At 32.0% G+C, this 20,666-nt stretch overlaps 1 protein-coding gene and 1 pseudogene across 1 annotated transcript; both read left to right on the top strand.

The window, feature by feature from the left end:
* Positions 1-121: 121 nt before the first annotated feature.
* LOC120084017 (uncharacterized) lies at positions 122-895 on the top strand. Its single transcript, XM_039039919.1, has one exon. It carries the CDS (start codon positions 122-124, stop codon positions 893-895), a length of 774 nt encoding a protein of 257 aa, XP_038895847.1.
* A 6,210-nt stretch (positions 896-7,105) lies between these two features.
* On the top strand, positions 7,106-9,254 carry LOC120084015 (tetrahydroberberine oxidase pseudogene; annotated as a pseudogene).
* The last annotated feature ends 11,412 nt before the right edge of the window (positions 9,255-20,666 follow it).

Raw genomic sequence — 20,666 nt, 5'->3', positions numbered from 1 at the left:
TTCTATTGAAATTTTAAATCATGACCATAGAAAAGAAACGGCTGTGGTAGTTCGTGAACTAATCAAAGACAAGTTTACAGGCATATGATGTATTTATAAACCTCATCACATTTTCGAGGATATGAGAAGAGAGTACGGCGTAAACATAAGTTACGTTAAGGCGTGGCATGCAAGGGAAACCGCTTATGCTCTCGCCAGGGGTACTCCAGAAGAGTCTTATGTTATTCTACATGCATATGGTGAAGTGTTAAAGATGGAGAATCCAGGTACAAGGTTTGAAATTGAACTTCAAAATGATGTCCATTTCAAGTACATGTTTATGGCATTAGGACCTTATATTAGAGGTTTTTCAAGTTGTCGGCCGGTGATAATTGTTGGTGGATCGCATCTGAAAGGAAAACACAAAGGTACCATGTTGGTCGGTGTCTCCATGGATGGCAACAACCAAGTTTACCCATTAGCATATGCCATAGTGGACAATGAAACTGATCGAGCTTCGAAGTGGTTTATGTCGAACTTGAAGTGTGCCATTGGAGTACACCCTAACTTGTTGTTTGTTTCCGATCGAGCGGTATCTATTGGCAATGCCATTCGTGCAGTTTTTTCCACAACATTTCATGGATTGTGCACCTACCACCTAAAAAATAATATTCTTTGGAACTTTAAGGACAACACGATTGTTGGGATATTCAAGGATGCAGCTAGGGCATTTCGCATGTCAGAGTTCCAAGTACACTGGGACCAACTACGTACTCTTCGAAATGCTGTAGTATCAAGATATTTGGAGGATATTGGTCTTGAAAGATGGGCGTGTGTTTACCAAACAGAACGAAGATACGATAACATGACGTCCAATAATGCAGAGTGTTTCAATTCATTGACCAAAGTATATTGACAGCTGCCCATAATGTGTTTGTTGAAACACGTTCGAGGCCTCATCCAGTCATGGTTTTATGAATGGAGAAATTATTGGGCATCTCGAACGACGTCACACGGACTACTATGAAAACCGATTAGCAACTGAGTGTGACAAAGGCAGACAATATCGAGTTGAACCGATTGATTGTTATAAGATCCATGTGCGGAAAAATCGATTGGACGATATTGTGAACCTCCATATGAAGGAATACACGTGCAAGGAATTTGACTCACTCGGTACCCCATGTTCGCATGCGATTGTGGCTGTGCGAGAAAAAAAATCACCATCCATGGTTTGTGCAGTCCATTCTATAGCGTTGACTCCTTCATGGCTGCTTATGCAGAGCCTGTAAATCCACTAGGTAACATATCTGAATGGAAGAGACCTTCGGGATATGTGGAAAGGCATATTGAAACCTCCTAGAAGAGTGATACGGGTCGGGCGGCGAAGAGTATAAAGAATACCATCAAGAGGAGAACAACACAGACAAATAAAATGTGGTAGGTGTGGGAACTACGGGCATAATCAACAAAACTGCAGTGAATCGCTGACGACCGGGCGACCCATTGACTCTAATACAAATGATTCAAATGTCGGTTGATTGTAGTTGTCTATGTGTCACTTGTCTTTGTAATTGTTTAAACGCCACTTGTCTATGTAACTGTAACATTCTATGTGCCACTTTAATCCTCAAAATTGTAATTTTTTATGTGCCACTTGTCATTCTGGAAACTTCTAATGTCTCGCTTATGAGTTTGATTACTAGAGTTTGTCTATTCATAAATCTCTTCAGATATCTCGCTTTATAAGTTTGATTACTAGAGTTTGGCTATTCTTGAACAATTTTGGAAACTTCTCGTTGTCGCTCATCTCACTTTCCTCATCTCGTTGTCGCTTATCTCACTCTAGCACATCTCGCTGTCGCTTATCTCGCTCTAGCATATCTCGCTGTCACTCATCTCCCTTTTAATTTAACTTGTTAGCATCGAATCCCTTTTATAAATGTAATTAATGAATCCATTCAGATGTCTCGCTTATCTAAGTTTAATTTAACTTGTTGGTTATTCATGAATGAATCTTCTTCTATATTCATTTTATAAGTTTAATTTAAATTAATTTAATCCCTTTTAAAGTTTGATTACTTAAACTAAACTTAAATTAAACTTAAATTAAATTCTGCACTTATATTTTAATTTAACTTTTTGGCTTAATGAATCCCTTCAGATGTCTCGTCCCTTCAGATGTCTCACTTATCTAAGTTTAATTTAACTTGTTCGCTATTCATGAATGAATCTTCTATATTCATGGTAGTTCTACACTAACAATTTAAATAACATGTTAGTAAAAGCTAAATTACATCAATAATATACATAATATACATGTACGTCAATAATATGGAGTGTTCGTCCATAATTGACATGCCAATTGCATCCTATAGTCAGTCATCTTATCCTGAGTTATTACAGATGGGTCATTACCAGTCACTAAATGTTCTAAGAATTTTACAACAAAAATTCCACAATCTAACGACCCGTGCTGTGTATTCGTAGAGGTAGGTCGAGCTATCTTCCATTGAGACGTGTCGATGTCTTGCTTCGAACGTTTCAGCTCACAGTAGTGAAGAAGCGAAGGTAGGGTGTAAGTCAACAGTTCAAGGAAAGACTCTAGCTTCTTCTTCGATGTCATGGAAGGCAGTGAATCAAATACGAACAATCGGCCTCTATTTAGACCGAATGCTACCAACATCCAATGTTGATCAATGTTTGTTGCCGTGTATACGAAGTCCACATCTGACCACTTGACATAAATTTACCCATGACATAATCTGGTAACATCTCATCCGTCCATGCTACGGCAGATTCCAAGGTCGACTTATTCTTGATATGTTTGTAGACCCCATCTCGAGAATTTAAATGACTCTACACAACGAAAAGAACATTAAAACACATAATAGTCAACCAACATATTCCTATTCAAAAGTGCAGTAAATGGTTATCGTTATTCTAATCGGTAGGATGGTGAAGCGAGCCATACACATGTCTGGTCGCCTATAGAATTTTTCTTTCCTGAACTAAAAAATGATATTTAGGGTCTGCATCCAGAACAAGATATACGTTAGGAGAGGGTTTATAACTGTATGTACTTAGTAAAAAGGATAAGGATCGTAAAGTTACGTCACACTCAACCCATGAACTTGGTTCAGTCAACTCTTGGAAAAAGGTTTTGGATAATGGCTGAACTGCATTTTCTCGAACTTCGTTGTCCGTGTTCTCATCGGCAATCCAGTTTACCATTTCCTTCAATGTAGCCGCTGGGTTTAAATTGTTATACTTATGAAAATTCATGGTGTAAATTGATATATACTTATTAGTTTGAGATTTAAATTTATACTATCCAAAGTTCTAGGTTTAAATTGAAACAACTATTAGTTTAGGGTTTAAATTGATACAACCTCCAAAATTTAAGAGTATGAATTGATATTTGAGACATGGGACCAGGAAATTGTCCACGTAACATAATAATAAATTAATGAATCCATCATTTAACAGAATGAATATAAAATTTAGTCAAAGGGAAATAAAGTAAATTAGAAAGATCAAAAGATGATGTAAGGTGTGCATTGTTTATTTTCATCTTCTCAACTATATAAAGAGTGGCTCTTTACAATTAACAGAAATCATCAAACAAAAAGCCATGAACTTCTCTTCCCCATTAATCCCACTTTCTCTTGTTCTTATTGTTCTATATTCATGTCCATTATGGGCTGCATCATCTCCACAAAAACATCAACACTTTCTTCAATGTCTCTCAGATCATTCTTCAAACAGTTATCCCATTTCCAAAGTGGTTTATAGTCCCATAAACTCATCTTATTTTTCTGTTTTGGACTTCTCCATTAGAAACCTCAGATTCTCAAAGCCTCAAACCCCAAAGCCACTCCTTATTATCACACCCTCACATCTTTCTCACATTCAAGCAGCTGTCATCTGCTCCAAATCCCATGGCCTGCAAATCCGAACACGTAGCGGCGGCCATGACTTCGAGAGTCTTTCTTACGTTGCTTATCGCCCATTTATCATCGTTGATCTAATAAATCTTAGGTTTGTTTCTGTCTGTTTGTCTGTTTGTCTTTTATGTTTAAAATAAATTGAAGTATGAGGAGTACATAGGAATTATCACTAACCTAAGTTCATTTGAACTCATGTACGTTTTTTTTTTTTTTGGTATAATATGTTGGGAATATGAGGTAGTACATTTCATATTAACGTTCAACTATGCTTACTTTCATTCCTGTTTGATTATTTTTCGAGTATAATAAGTGGAGATATGAAGTAGTGCGTGTTAATTACTATTGGATTATGTTCAATTTGACTAAAGCTTGTTATTATTATTATTATTATTATTATTGTATCACAAGTCTATTAGAAAAAAACGTGGAGGACAAATATGAAAAATGAGAGATATATTTTCCATTCAACTAAGCATGTCTTTATATAGCTTACAAACATAACCATAGGAATACCAATGGTTACAAAAGTCTCATAACTCACATAACTCCTGTAACTTAAAAATGTCTCATAACTCCCATAACTCCTATAACTCATAAATAATTATTGGTTACAAAAACCTAAAAGTTACAAAACTCAAAGTCACACTAAATGCCAGAAATAAAATTTAATAATGATAAACGTTTCAATCACATAACTCCTGTAACTTAAAAATGTCTCATAACTCCCATAACTCCTATAACTCATAAATAATTATTGGTTACAAAAACCTAAAAGTTACAAAACTCAAAGTCACACTAAATGCCAGAAATAAAATTTAATAATGATAAACGCCAGAAATAAAATTTAATAATGATAAACGTTGTCACAACAAACCCCCCCCACCCCCCCCAAGAACTTGATTTGTTACATCAAGGAAACTCCTCATTTTGATAAAAGTCTCCAACTTGAGGGGCTTTGTGAAAATGTTGTCAACAAAAATCTCCATTGGACATTCCATTTGAAACTTCAACTCCTTCACTAAGTTTCTTAGCCAAATTGCATGATATACACATGAAGTTGCTGCGACGTACTTTGTCTCGCATGTTGATAATGTAACTATGGGTTGCTTTTTTGACATCCATGTGAATGCCCTTTCACCAATAAAAAACACAAACCCCGTAGTGCTCTTTCGATCATCCAAATCACTACTCCAATCACTATCACAATAACCAACAATATCAAAATTGCTAGAAGTGACATAGGAAAGACCATACCCAATCGTCCCTTTGATGTAGCGAAGTATCCTTTTTGCCATTTTACAATGTGTTGTTGTCGGTTCCTCCATAAATCGACTAATAATTTCAACCGAATAAAGAATATTTGGTCTTGTACATGTCAAGTATCTCAAACTTCCAACCAAGCTTTTGAAATATGTAGAATTTACATTCTCTCCTCCATCTTGCTTGGTGATTTTAACTCTACATTCCATCGGTGTTCCATTTAGATTAGCATCATTCATATTGAACTTCTTGAGCACTTCTTTAGCATAGCCCTCTTGGGCTATAAAAATCTCATCTTCACCTTGTTTGACCTCGATCCCAAGATAGTAACTCATGAGACCAATGTCCGTCATTTCAAACTCCTTTGCCATTTCTCTTTTGAACTCATCAAACATGCTAGGATTGTTTCTAGTAAATACTAAATCATCAACATATAAACAAATGATTAGTATGCTTTCACCTTGCATTTTGATGTAGTGGGCATGCTCATAAGGACACTTCATATACTTCTTCTCTTGAAAGTACTTGTCAATCTTTGAATTCCATGCTCTTGGTGCTTGCTTTAAACCATAAAATGTCTTCTTCAATCGAAGCACTTTATCTTCTTCACCCTTGGCTTCATAACCCAATGGTTGTTCCACGTAGACCTCTTCCTCAAGAATTCCGTTCAAGAATGCCGATTTGACATCCATTTGATGTATTTTCCAATGATTATGGGCTGCCAAAGAAATAATCAAACGAATAGTTTCAAGGCGAACAACAGGGACAAATACCTCATCATAGTCGATGTCATGTCGTTGGCTATACCCTTTCACCACTAGTCTCGCCTTGTGCCTCTCAACATCGCCATTGACTTTTCTCTTTGTCTTGTATACCCACTTCACTCCGATCAGTTTGTGCCCTTTTGGAAGCTTGGGTCAACTCCCATGTGTCATTTTTCTCTATCGCTCAAATTTCTTCATCCATTGCATTCTTCCATTTCTTGCTTGCAATGACTTCTTGGAAACTAATAGGCTCACTATCACCAAAAAGACAATAGAGAATTATGTCATTTTGATTTTCATTTACCTCATTAAGTTCCCGTAGACTTCGAGTTCCTCTTGGGCCAATTTCGTTCTCCAAATCGTTGGATGAACCTTCAGATGATGATCGATCGGTCGAATGAGGTGGCACTAGAATGGGAAAACCTTCACCCATTTCATCCCTGGTCGACTCATTTTCATCATCTTCTTCAAAATATGGAAGGAAATCATACTCCTCCTCTTGTATATTCCAATCCCAAGAGGCTTCCTCATAAAAAACAACATCACGACTAATAATTACCTTACCATTCAAAGGATTGTAAAGAAGATAACCCTTTGAACTTGCATCATAGCCGATGAAGATGAGATTCTCGCTTCGATCATCGAGCTTGGTCCTTTTTTCTTCCGACACATGAGCATATGCAATACTCCCAAACACCTTGAAGTGACCAATCCCGGGCTTTCTTCTGTTCCATGCTTCTTGAGGCGTCTTGTCAAGCACACTTTTGGTTGGTGCTCGATTTTTCAAATAAACCGCACAAGCTACGGCCTCCGCCCAAAATTCCCTCGGCATCTTCTTTGTCTTTAGCATGCTTCTTGCCATGTTCAAAATTATCCGATTCTTTCTCTCCACCACGCCATTTTGTTGCGGTGTCCTTGGGACTGTTAACGGACATCAAATGCCTTTTTAATCACAAAATTGTTTGAACTCATTTGATGTGAATTCACCACCTCTATCGGTTCTCATGGCCTTGATTGTAACATTACTTTCATTATCCACACGTGCCTTAAATCTCTTGAAGATTTCAAATACTTCTGATTTTTCTTCAAAAAGTACACCAATATTTTTCTAGAAAAATCATCAATAAAGAGAAGGAAATATTTAATTTTACCATGAGACTCTGGTTTGATCATTCCACACAGAGGAATTTGGAGGAAGATGCAGTTAAACTAATCCATCGCTGGCAATATGTCGCTAACAAATTAGATGAAAATCTAAACCTTGGCATTATTTTGACTGGTATTCCGTCTACAGTTTATGGTTGACCTTTTTAATTATTGTTTTGTTTCTTTATGGGAAACTTTAAAAATAGAAAAATAAGAAAAAAATATATACATATATAGCAAAATTTAATTATAGTTGTGCTATCACAGATAGACGCTAATAGAAATCTATAAGTGTTTATCAATGATAAAAAGGGACGGTGATAGAAATTGATATAAGTCTATCATTGATAAAGATTGATAGAAGTCTATTATTGATAAAGATTGATAGAAGTCTATCAATATTTATCAATATTTTTTTTTTTTCTGTTTCTATAAATATTTTGATATTTTTCAAAATTTCTCTTCTTTCTTTTGTTTGGAAAAGTATGTTTCTTAACTTAGTATTATAATATGAAGTAAACCACACGACGTGATATATTTAAACCGTGTGCCGCCACAGTGTGTCTGTTTATATATATATATATATATATATATTACTAGATTAAGAGTAAAATATGTATAGGTAGAATAATAGAAGTGTATAGGGAGGAAATTTTTCAGAAAAAAAAAATTTCAGTATAGGAAAGTTAAAGTAGTCAGAAATATTTTAGTCAGAGAAAATATTAACTAATGTCTTCTATAAATAATATTCAATTTTAGAGAGAAAAAATGTTAAAACATGGTGAGGATCTCACATTTAAAAACTACGAGAGATTTCATCATTTTTATAAGATACATGAGCTACTACTACTATTAGTTACTAATTGATTTTTAGTTCAAAAATATTTAAGGATATCAAACTATGCTAGTTATGACACCAACTTACATAGTTAAGTAATGTTATTAAATTAAAATATTTATAATTTGATCTTGCACCCTTTTTCTTTTCTTTCATTTAAGAAATGAAATTAATTTTTTTTTTGGAGGGCTTTTTTCTAGCCATTACCTTGCTTTTGATTTTGTTGGTTATGAGCTCTTCTCTGAAGGTGCTAAGGAGATGTCGACCTAATTAAGATATTTTGGTGCACCTCTGACCCTTCTCCATTAGTTGTTTCTTAAAAATATATATATATATATAGAAAAAATGAATCATCAATCTTAAGAATATTAAATTGATCTCTTATATATCGATCGAGCTAGGCTCGAATTTTAAAGAACTATAATAATTAACAATTTATATTAATTATATAGCACCATATCTAATTAAGGTGTCGAAACTTTCCTACATTCAAATTTAAACTTGTTCATAAATCAAATAAAATAAAACTTCCAACTTCCAAAATAAACTAACCCTAAGAAGCAACTAAAGAAGTAAGAAATAAGAAATGAAGTTTCTTTTTACTCTCCCCAATACAAATATGGATGATTTGAACTCATTTCCTGATGATATGTAGGAGGGAATATTTCAACGACTGAAGAAGGCATAGCAAACCCAACAGCTAAATTTTTCGTACTATTTGTTGGAAAGGTGGATGAACTTATGACAACCTCCCACCACTGAAAGCACAAAAATCATTTCAAATTGATGGGTCCTTAGAAATTTTACTCAATAGAACACCTCCCACCACTGAAAGCACAAAAATCAAATCTGACTACGTCAAGGAACCGATTCCCGAGGCTGCAATTGAAGGCATATTGCAAAAGATTAAAGCCTCAAGATATAGAAACATCACAACTCATATTTGTTCCTTATGGAAGGAGAATGAGTCAAATTTCTGAGTCAGAAACTCCATTTTCACATAGAGCTGCAAATTTATACAAGATTGGGTACATTGTAGGGTGGAAGGAACAAAGTTTAAAGGCAAAGAAAATGGATATGAGAAGTTTACGAATACATGATCCTTTTGTTTCAAAATCACCAAGATCTGCATATGCTAATTATAGAGATCTTGATATTGAAGCTAACGACAAATATAGAAAGATGAGCGTCAAGCAAGCAAGCGTTTGGGGGTTGAAGTATTTTGGAAACAACTTTAAGAGGTTGGTATATGTTAAAACTAAGGTTGATCCTTACGATTTCTTTAGACATGAACAAAGTATACCTACCTCTAACTAATGTAAGATTTAGTGATAAAATATTAATATTTACTTTTCGAGCATTTTCAAACTATCTCCCCAAAACCCTATTTTTATAGCAAAATAACGGGTTATTTTATGAGTACTCTATTTGTACACTTCTTTGGTATTTCTTTATATGGGTGTGCCTTATTGTAAATTAAAGTATTTTTACATCAATATTGTTTGTGTTGGTTACATTCTCACAAAACATTTGCATAGTTCCTTACCTTCGATAAAGGTCAAGGATTCAAATTCCTAACTCTATTTGAACTTTAAAAGAAATTATAGCTAAAAAATGATTTTTTTTTCCTTATTCCACTCTTTTTTATATTTAATAACTAATTTCTTTCACACCTACCAAATAACACAAGGAATAAAAATATGAATATAAATGATCTTTCTATTATGAGGAGCCAAATCATTTATCAGAGCAGGGTTGTTTTTCTTTCTTTAGGCATTTTTCTTGGGGCACATAGAAGACTAGCAAAAATAAGATATTGTAGATGAGGTCATACTGTTTAAACTTTGCAAATCTAAGAAAAATTATAGGCAGGCCCAACCCAAAAATAAGTAAGTTGATTGAAAAGACAAAAAAAATAAGTGCTAAAAAGGAAGTCTAAAATATAGGTCTTTTATATATCAATCAACTAATATACCAAGTGTATCATTTATATATTTAATATATTTTATCTAAAATTTATCATATTTCATTTTAATTTTGCAATTTCATTTTTACATATTAGTAAAAGATTTAAGAAGAAAACGTGAAATAGAGTAAACAAAAAAGGAAAATCAACATGCAAAAGATAACATATGAGATAAGCTCAGTAATCAAAACAACATGTCGGTAATATATTTATACTAATGATGTATTAAATATCTTTTCAACATTTGCAACCGTTAGTAGAAGGCTAAAATTCTTGGTAACATCGATTGCAAGAGGGTGTTTCGTGAGCTTTACTCGTTGCCGAATAACACATGTCTAATTAAGGGACCCTTGAAATACTAAAAAAGAAAGAAGAATCCTTTAAGAATAAATTTTGCAGATCAAGGAAGATGCCTAAGAAGAAACTAACAACAATCGGGATAGACAAAAAAGTCAAATTTACTCCGAAAAAATAATGTTAAAATTATGACTCAAGTTATTTAAAAAATAAATTTTGATGACGAGTGTTTTTTTTTTTAATTTTTAATTTTTTTTTTTAAGGTTTAGAATGATCTATATAGTAGGATTATCGTAAATAAAAGTAAAATTGATCAAATCCTTATTTGATTAGTATTTGGTATTCTTTCCTTAATTATCAATCAAGATTAGGATTACTTTTCGTGCTTAATTGGGATTATAATTAGTTTTCTTGATTAATTAGGATTAAGATGGGTTTGTATTACAATTATCAATAAATAGAAAAATTGTCTTCTAGTGTATTTGGTATCTTTTAATTGATAATAAAGACTTCCTTTGCATTCTTGGAGAGAGTTCTCCTTTTATCTTTTGTATTACATCAATTAAGTACGGTGGTTTAATTGAGGAGGGAGACCTAATTCGAGGATTTGATTAATAGGGTTATTTAAGGATGACGAGTTAGTCTAAATGTTGTTGCTAGTAATTTTGGAAGGGTTAAAATCACTTTAGTCATATTCAAAGTCATTGTGAAACACGTTTTTAATCATTCAAAATTAATTTAGTATTTAATTTTATACTTTTAAATACAATTCTCATATCATCAAAATTAATTTTGAATGCTTAAAGCATGTATAAGAGTGATTTTGAAAATGATAAAATTGATTTTAGCTATTTTAGAATCACTCCCAAAACATGCTCTAAATGCTTATTAAGCCTGTAATTTATGTTTATTCCCTATTGAATGTATATTAACTCATAATTTACAATATGGTTAATTTGAAATTTCAGATTGGATCGAAGTTGGGATAACTTATGATCCAATGTGCAAATGACAATAATTCTTTAAGTGGTTTACATTACGAAATATTTTATTATTTATCTATATATTATGAAATCTTAAAAATTTCATCATCTTCTATGTATGACCATAAAGAATTTCTATGAGATTTCTAGGAAATTTTATTTACAAATTGATGGGTCATTTTGCACACTCATGGACTACTGTCATCACAGTTCATCGGAGATGATTTAGTATTATAATCTACAATGAGGCGTGACACAAACATTCTTAGTTAATGCGCATGAGTTTAATACACAAAAATGAGACATATAGAGAATTTAGGTTACAATTTTGGGTGGATTGACTTTCTAAGTGTTTCTAAACATTTTTTCTGCACTCATAATCACTTATTTAAATACATAAAAAGTCAATCAAAATACATTCTTAATCTATCTTCAAAATTATTGTGTGTCCACCCTTTAGTTAAAAGTCTAAGGTATTCTACACAATAGCTCAATTGGTGTTCGCACGTTTGTTCATTAGTTTAGAAATTTGTTAGGTCATAGACTGAAATAAAGAAGAGGAAAGTGATGGACGTATGTAAATTATTCAGTCTATATACTAAAAGTAAGGTAAATATTTTTATAAGATTAAGGAGATTAATGCAAAGTTAAAAGTTGAAAGATATTACTATAAAAACAAGATACGTAGAATGATTTCCATAAAAGTAAGGACTTGCTTTTAAAGTTTACGAGTATTGATGCAAAATTTGAAATATAGAGATATTATCCCAACAAGGTACAAGGGTTTAAAGGTATTTTCAATATTTTTTTTTTCTTTTAATTTAATGACATGTAGGGACAAGAAATTCAAACATATTATCTTTTAGTTTAGAGTTTATGGTCAAACTAGTTATGCTCAAATTGACTCTTATTCATGGTCTTAGGGGTAGATCTACGAAGGAGCTGAAGGGCATGTGCCCCTCTCAACCGATGATGATTTATATTTTTGTATATTGTTTTTTATTAAATATATAAAAAAAAGTTGCATTTAATTATGAAATAATGTGTTCTTTTCTCATAGAAAACCAAAATCTATGTGAAGCTTCAGTGGTCGGTGGGCTTTTTCACCACAAATATTTATATTTTCTTTACATTTTATTTTGAAAAATATATAATAATATTTAATTTTTAGTAGTCTTAAAATATGTTAGGAAAACTTAATTCAATTTTAATTATTCTCGTATATGTAATATAAAAATCATTTTAGATCTTTATAAAATTATTTTATAAAAATTGATTGAATAATTCTTTCTTTATGTATCTAAGTGAATAATTTTACAAAGGTTTAAAATAATTTTAATAGTTTTACTTAATAAAGATGTTATATATCAGTGTATTTAAAATTACATTTATAAGAAGGGTAAATTTCAAACTTAGTTCCTAAAATTTGAAACGTGTGATTAATAAATCTTTAAATTTTAAATTTTGACTCTAGTTTCTTAAATAAGTTTAGTAAACCTATAAATTACTTTCAATTTTTTTTTGATTGATCTCATAAATACTAGCATATTAAAAAAAGTAATTGTTTTATAAGGCGGAAAAATGTTATGTGTCTATTTGAATCTTAAGTTTTAAATTTTATAACTAATTGATAGATTAATTTTAGAAAAATGTCTAATCCTACCTATTAAGCACAAATTAAATTTAATGTTTAATATAACATTTAATTATTTTTAATATTTTCTAATATGTAAAAGATGTATTGGATTCAAACTTGATATTTTAAGTATCTGTCAAACACAAAATTTAAAAATTAAAATATCTATTAAAATTTTTTTGATTTTATGAATTATACATAAACACAAAACTATAAGTTAATAGGCTAAACTTCAAACATTATATTCATTTGCGCCTCCCTCACTTGAAGTTCTGGATTTGTCACTGCATGATCTCGATATTATTGAAACGTTTTTGCACCCTAATTCAAACGTGGTTTTAATTATTTAAAGGGTTGTTTTCAAATAAAAGAAAATAAGTCAACTTATTGATAAATATAGATTGCAAAAAACCACAATAGACATCTATCAATGTCAGTGATAGAAGTCTATCACAGTCTACCGTTGTCTATCACTAATAAACAATAATATTTTATTAGAAAATAATTTCAACAATTTTATCATTTAAAATAACTACTCTTATTTAAATGTTACAGAAAAACGACTAACGAAAAACAGTGATGTGTACATTCTAATTTCATATATATATCTTACTTATAAGATCCCTATTGAGATATGACATTAAAATATTATAACACAAATGAAACTTTATGAAATGCATGCACTAAAATATTTTTTAAAATGAAATTTTGATTTCCAAAAATTGGTTATTTCATTTGAGAGGTTTTGTCGGGCTTCGTAATTTCCCTCCTTTAATGTTTTCTTTAATAAAAAATTTTGTTTATTGAATACATAAATTTCAACCAATATCTTCAATACCTAACATATATATTATTCAATCGAACCTTTTGGTCAGTATTGGTTAATTAAATGATGAATCTTCAAATAATTAAAATATTATAATACAATTCACATATAGACCAAGAATAATCATTATTCAAACTAAATATATTATGTTGTAAATGTGAGGAGACGACGGGAATACGGATTTAGAGAAAAAATAATATAATAATATTAAATATATATAATATAAAATAAAATAAAATAACTAAAATTATAAAATTTGATAATATGAAAATTAATGGAATTTTGGAGTGAAATTCTCACCAATATATGTGTGATTTTAAGATCTACCAAATGCCTATTTATAGAAAAAAAATGACAAGTAGAATGTAGACTTACATGAATACCAAACATGAATAATTATAAGACACATGGACAATATGAAGAATGACACATGACTTTTTAGACACTATTTATTATTATAATATTCATAATATATTAGTTATTATTGAATGCTATTGGAAAATAGAACTTCTAAACTTTTTAAAGTCTAAAATATACATCTATCAATTAGTTGACCTATATTTGACAATGATAAACAAAATCGTAATTCCATATCTATTTCATACGATATATATAATGTCAATATTGAACTAAACAAAAATGGAGGGAATATGATTCAACATATCCCATCTTGTTAATAAATGAATTTATTTCAATAATATTGTTATTGCAATATGATAAACTAATTTTATCACAGGCAAAACTTGAATAATATATTTCACAAAATGTCTTATATTATGTCAAAAACATGCTTGTATCGTTCTGATTCATACTGAAGATTGTTTTCTAATTATATGTTGATATATGTATTGCATTTTTGTTGGGTAATTTCCTATTCTGAATGATATGTTGTGCAAGATGTCTTATACGATGTTCAGAAGTGTTGGGTTTTATGCTCTAAAACTCGTAGAAATTAATGTTATTAATTGATGTTATCAATAAAGACATATGGATGATAATTCAATAAATGTTATTGCTTGTGTTGTCTGTCTATTTTGTCTTAATAAACCTAAATTCAATAAACTAACATCCAAGGCTATCTTATGAATCTTGAACTATATGTGGATATATAAAGGGATCAATATTCAAGAAACAGCCTGAAAGGTCTATAGTATAGGGATAAGGCTGGGTATCTTATCTTGGTAACACTATGGATACAACCCACTTTGTATTTGATACAAACACAATTATCCAACGTGTTTGTGTAGTTGACATGCGAATGGGAATATCCTATATAATGAGTTTGCATAAGAATGAAACGCGAAATAGTAACATGTAGATGTAACACCGTTAACTAGTTAGGTTCCTATTTCAATAGGATGACCTAGACAACTTAGTCTTTATCTTGAGTATATTATAAACTCCTATTCACGAGAGATTGTCCTTTGATTTTTATGGGTGAGGGTGGTCAGTTCGCCGACCCAAAATGTCTACCATTTTGGGGACAATACTGAATGAGGAGCTAGAAACATAATAATACATGATGAAATTCACTTCTTCCCATCTCAGAAGTAAGTAGTTGAGTGTTCCTTAAGTGGTGTCTCCGTGACTTGAACAAAGGGTCTTACCCTCTCATTGGCCAGAGAGGAGTTTCATTTTGTTGGTTGGACCATAAACATGTTGTTCATTAGAAAATCACTGGTACTTAAGGAATCAGAGGTAACCCAAGGGTAAAACGGGAAGTTGACCAAATTTGAGTTACGAACATTCGTGAAGGACTAATTTGCTATTATTGGTCTATATCCATGGACACAGAAATATATCTGTATTGAGAGTTCAACTGTGAGTTTAGCCAATTAATCTTGGAGCTTCTCACCATGTCCCCTTGTTAGCTCAGTTGAAGATATTAAGAGAGGTGATTTGAATTGTTCAAATTAATTTGAGGAAACCATATATTAATGTGATTAATATATAATTGATTATGAATATGATCTATAACTCAAATCAATAAATTGAAAAGTAATATTTGAAAAAGATTCAATTAAATAATTCAAGTGAATTAGATTCATAAATAATTAATTAATAGAGAGATATTGCACATATACATACGATAGTTATGATAACTAAACATAAATATATTAAATTAGATTAAATGTATAAATAGTTATTTAATTAATGTGCAAATTAAATTAAATAAGTATTATTTAATTATGCTAATTAATTAAATAAGTGTTATTTAATTAATGGGCTAATTAATTAAATAAGTGTCATTGGTGTCGAAGATTAAGTTTATATGCGTTAAAGGTGATGCGATGATCATACGTTGGCCTGAAGAGTATGTGCTATGCATTAAGTGTGTATGCGATGATCATGCGCTTCTATCACAAGTTTTCTTGCTCTTTTGCTAAGTATAACGAGATCGCAAGTTTCTCGGGACAATCAGAGGTCGAACACGGGGACTTGCAACTAAAAGAGGAATGTAAAGTGATGTGCTTGAGGCAGAGAATAAAAATAAAAAGAAAGAAGCTGATTACCGATGCGCTACTCCTACTCCTGGCTAAATAGACAATGAGCAATTGAAGTCTAACTATAAGAATCGTTAGTGACGCAACAACCGTTAATGTATAATAAGATGCATGGAGAGGTAGGATTAGGGAGGAAACATCGCCAAGTCCCTAAGTTTGGTCACAAAGGTAATCCCAACTCGCCACACTCATGCATCGCACACCTCTTGGTGGTTAGCTACATGTATCATATCTCTATAACACATGATTGATGTTGCATTGAGCATAAGGTTATTTCTATCTCTCGGAATACTTCTTACTTTGCTTACTGAGTTCCACAACTACTTATCCTTATAGGCAGTTGGTTATAGCTACTTGTTTCTATGAGCGATCATAGACAAGCATTGTGATAGTCTCACACTAAGCAAACTAGACTGACTCGCTATACTCACGCATCACACAATACCTTTCGATGAACAGCTACATGTATCATATCTCTATTACGTATGATTGAATATGCGATCCACACTTAGTTCATTGTAGTAAAGAAAAAGCGATAAAATAGAAGAAAATCATGGAAATGATATTGAAGGAATTAAAGAGATGCATTGATTACAAAATGTATTAATATCTTAAGTCAAGATGTAACACAATATAGAGGTGAGAAAGAGAGGTGGAAAGCTAGATGTAGGTAATCTCTTGCTTCCATCAAATGTATATCAAGGCTACCAGTGGTGCAATGGATGGGCGATGGAGTATACCCTCTTGAGCTCTATCTCCAATGAAGCTCCGGTCGTCAATCGGAGGTGGTTGTGGGAGTGAAGAACTCTCAGAGAAATTCATGCTTATGCTCTTCCCTGTGATCACAAGAATTTGCCCAAGGCAGAAGTCTTGGATGTTTGAACATTGGCACCAAGGCTTTATTTATAGAGCCTAACACCGATAACTTTGATAATCCCACTCTGATTAGCTGCCATCATTGACGAGGTAGGTAAGAATGTCATCATGATCTGATTGATTTGATAATCCCAATTTGATTAGTCACCATCATTGCGCGGTAGGCGAGAATCTCATTATGATCTGATCACTTTGATAATTCCGAGGAATGCGATCATATTTGTTTCTTCTGAAGGATCAATGCATTCCACTCACTCTGCGATTATACTTCTATCATAGATATCACTATAGTTGTGGCAGTGCATGCAACTAACTTTTCTTCATTGAGATTAACGCATGAAATCGACTCCAGTGGTAACTACAAAATAGACACTTTGACACAGGATAACGCATGATATGGGGTCAACTGGGATTTTTAGTATAAATCAACGCAAGTTTATTATTTCACATGAATTCTTAGTATTATCATCGCATATTCTATTCATCTACCCTCATTATTCTAAGTGAAGGTTTTGATAGCTGTATTTCTACAAGCTACCAGTCATTTAATTAATTAATTGTGGAAAAAGAAAATAGGAAAAGGATTAGGAAAAGGGCTTGACCCTTCTTTATATAAAGATCTCCCTATGGCCAATTTGGGAGATCACTAATAATACACAAAACATAAGTGTTATTGTGCAATATTTTTCCTAAGTCACAAAGAGAATCGTCTCTACTCTCAAAAACTATTTTCTCCTCTCCCTCTCCTAATAGTTGGATATCACCTATCCTTCTATTGGAATCCTAGAAAATAACAAGGTTACTCTTGTAGTAGTGTTCAATATTATTGGAGGAGTCGTTCGTTGGAACTTAAATAGGAATGTTCGTGAAGCTTGGGAATCTACAAAGGTAAGAATGGTTCTAATTTTTTTTCCTAAAGCATGCTATATTACATGTTTACATTCTGTCTTAGTATACTAAATTTGTTTATGTAAAAATTGAACTACGTGAGGCAAGGCATTCACAACGGTTTCGCTACAGGATTTGATCCCTTCAATTGGTATTAGAGCCAATTTCTTGCATCCACATTCTTTATATTTTTTTTACACAAAATCAGTTTAAAGATAGATTTAATATTCTGCATTTGTAATGTCTGAATGTCGGTTTGCAAGATTGGGTACTTTTTATTTTGGCACGTCAATTACTTTTAATTTGATTAAATTGTAAGGGCCCATTGTATTTCTTGGGCAATTTAATTCCTGCTTCAAGTCTATAAGTCCGTGTCGATCGAAAGAGCAACGGTTGTTGAGGAGATCAAGAAGAAACAGAGGTGTTTGGCGTAAGTTCGGAGCCGAAAATGTGTAGAACGAGCATCATTTTATATGCACAAACATGTTAATTAAAAAATAATACATATCACATGCATAAACTAATTAAACAATACTAATATGGTTCAACTTTGACATCCTAAGCAAGCAAAATAACTAAATTATTACAAAATTCATATAAAAACCGCTTCAATTTGATGAAGAAATACTTGAACTGACACGAACCGGACCCAAACCGCCAGAATCAGACCACCACAACTCCAAATAGGGCTGAACGGGATCAGACTGGAGGAAAAACTGATCAATTCGGATATTTTCCACGTTAACCGACTCGAAGGACGCTGCATCCTAGCGTTGTAATGTTGTTCATCAACAAGCCCGTGGCGTTGCAACGCTCGATGAACACCGTTGTGACGCTTATTGCACAGAAACACCATCTTCGTTTTGTTGCTCGACCTTGCTTGCTTTAATCTCCAAATTACAACCTAATTTCAACTCTAATAACTCTAAATAAATTAGAGACTCTAGAGCATATATATAAGCTTATCAATAAATAGCCAATAACAAATTTAATTTAACTTATGAATCAAAGAAAAATCTAATACTAAAGTTGAATTTCAACCACATCAGTCGCAGTTTCATGCATGCTTAGAATTTCACCCACCAAACTCAAATTAACGATAATTGAGTGCTTAAATCATGTACTGATACCAATTGATAGAGTATGCTAACATGCAATGGAAGAAACCTGAATCAATAAACACTCTAATTACACTTAATTTGAGTTTAAAACATGCTTTTCAATGGTATTTCACAAGAGGATTTAAATAGCACAATACCTTTGATGATTCCTCCTTAATTTCAGCAGAATACCACGAAATGGTGATTCAATCTTCAAGTAGACTACCATTGTGATCTTCTCTACTAATCTCTAGCAAGGATTGTGTGGTGGAAATACTAAATTGAGTTGATTTAGAAGGACTTGAGGAAGGAATTTTGAGGGTTTCTAATTTTGCAGAGTTTTGGGAAGAAATCTGAATGCATGGCTAATAATTCAGCCTAAACCTTCAATTTATAAAGCCTTTACCATGTAACCAATATGCTTGCATGAAGGTCAGCTCATCCTTCACGAAATTAATGAAGATTGAGTAGAATTAGTTGATTAAGGTACTTGCGCCTTAGTGGAAATTTCTAACATATGGAATTTCCCTTTTTATTTTCCAATTAATTTCAAAAATTAATTTTAAAAATCAGTAATCTGAATAAACTGAATTATTTATTTATTGGTTTTATAAAAATTAATTCAATTAATTAATTTTTAGATAAAACTAATAAATATTAATTAATTAAACTAATTAATTAATTTTGTTAATTTAATATCTAATATAAATTAATAAAACACCAATTTCACTACAATTAATTTAATTTCATACAATTAATATTTAAATCACAATTTAAATATTCATTTATTCTATAATTTTTTTAATTTCGATAAAATTAAACATTTCAATTATATCGAATACAATTAATAGAAACCTTAATTGAATTTGAACATTTCAAATTATAAACCCTAATTTCAAATCTCATCAAAATTAATCGATTTACTAATCCAATTTATGAGCTAGTAGATGGTCCTTATGGATCTATAGATCATGAGCTCCAACGATATGTAAATATTCGGTTAAATTTTTTAAGCCGAGTTAATCACTATTCTTATAAATTACCACCTCTATAAATACATCTTCCTCTAAGCTCCCACTGATCCTTTATTGAACATCATCTTCCTTCTTAAGCTCCCACTGATCCTTTATTGAACATCTTAGAAATCATGACCCTCTCAACCATGAGAAGGCGCGACCCCGTTGTTCCTAGGCATCAACGCTTAATAGAACAATCTATCTACTGACTCTAAGTCAGATAGAGTAAATTCCATCTTGCAAAGCTATGTCCCCAGCTCTTATTCCCAAAATGGGACACTTATTGAGCAGTGTTGTTGAACTACTCTCATCTATGCATATCAAAGGATAATCTTGAATAAACAGGAGTTCATAGTTAGCTCAGGATTAAGATCGAGTTACCCTAGGTCACTGAGTTTGAAAAAGTCAGTTTTAACAGTAAAAGGTTGTTATAAGAAAAGTGACTATTTGAAGGTCCGGATTTATGCAAACTCATTACATAAGATGCCTCCACTCATGTGTCTCTACATGAATGATTTTCGGGTCACATCATTTGTATTAGTATACAAAATAGGCCGCATCTAATAGTATCACAAGGATGAGATACCCAATCTCATCCATATACTTATAGACCATTTTGGCTATATACTATACCTTG

This window comes from Benincasa hispida, chromosome 8 (genome assembly GCF_027475165.1).
Source record: "Benincasa hispida cultivar pf3 chromosome 8, pf3_genome.v1.1, whole genome shotgun sequence".
Taxonomy (NCBI): domain Eukaryota; kingdom Viridiplantae; phylum Streptophyta; class Magnoliopsida; order Cucurbitales; family Cucurbitaceae; genus Benincasa; species Benincasa hispida.
The sequence above is the reverse complement of the archived record's forward strand: the minus strand, read 5'-3'. Positions and strand labels throughout refer to the sequence as shown.

Excerpts from the sequence above, each read along its gene's own strand:
- LOC120084017 (XM_039039919.1), top strand. The coding sequence starts at position 122 with ATGAGAAGAGAGTACGGCGTAAACATAAGTTACGTTAAGGCGTGGCAT.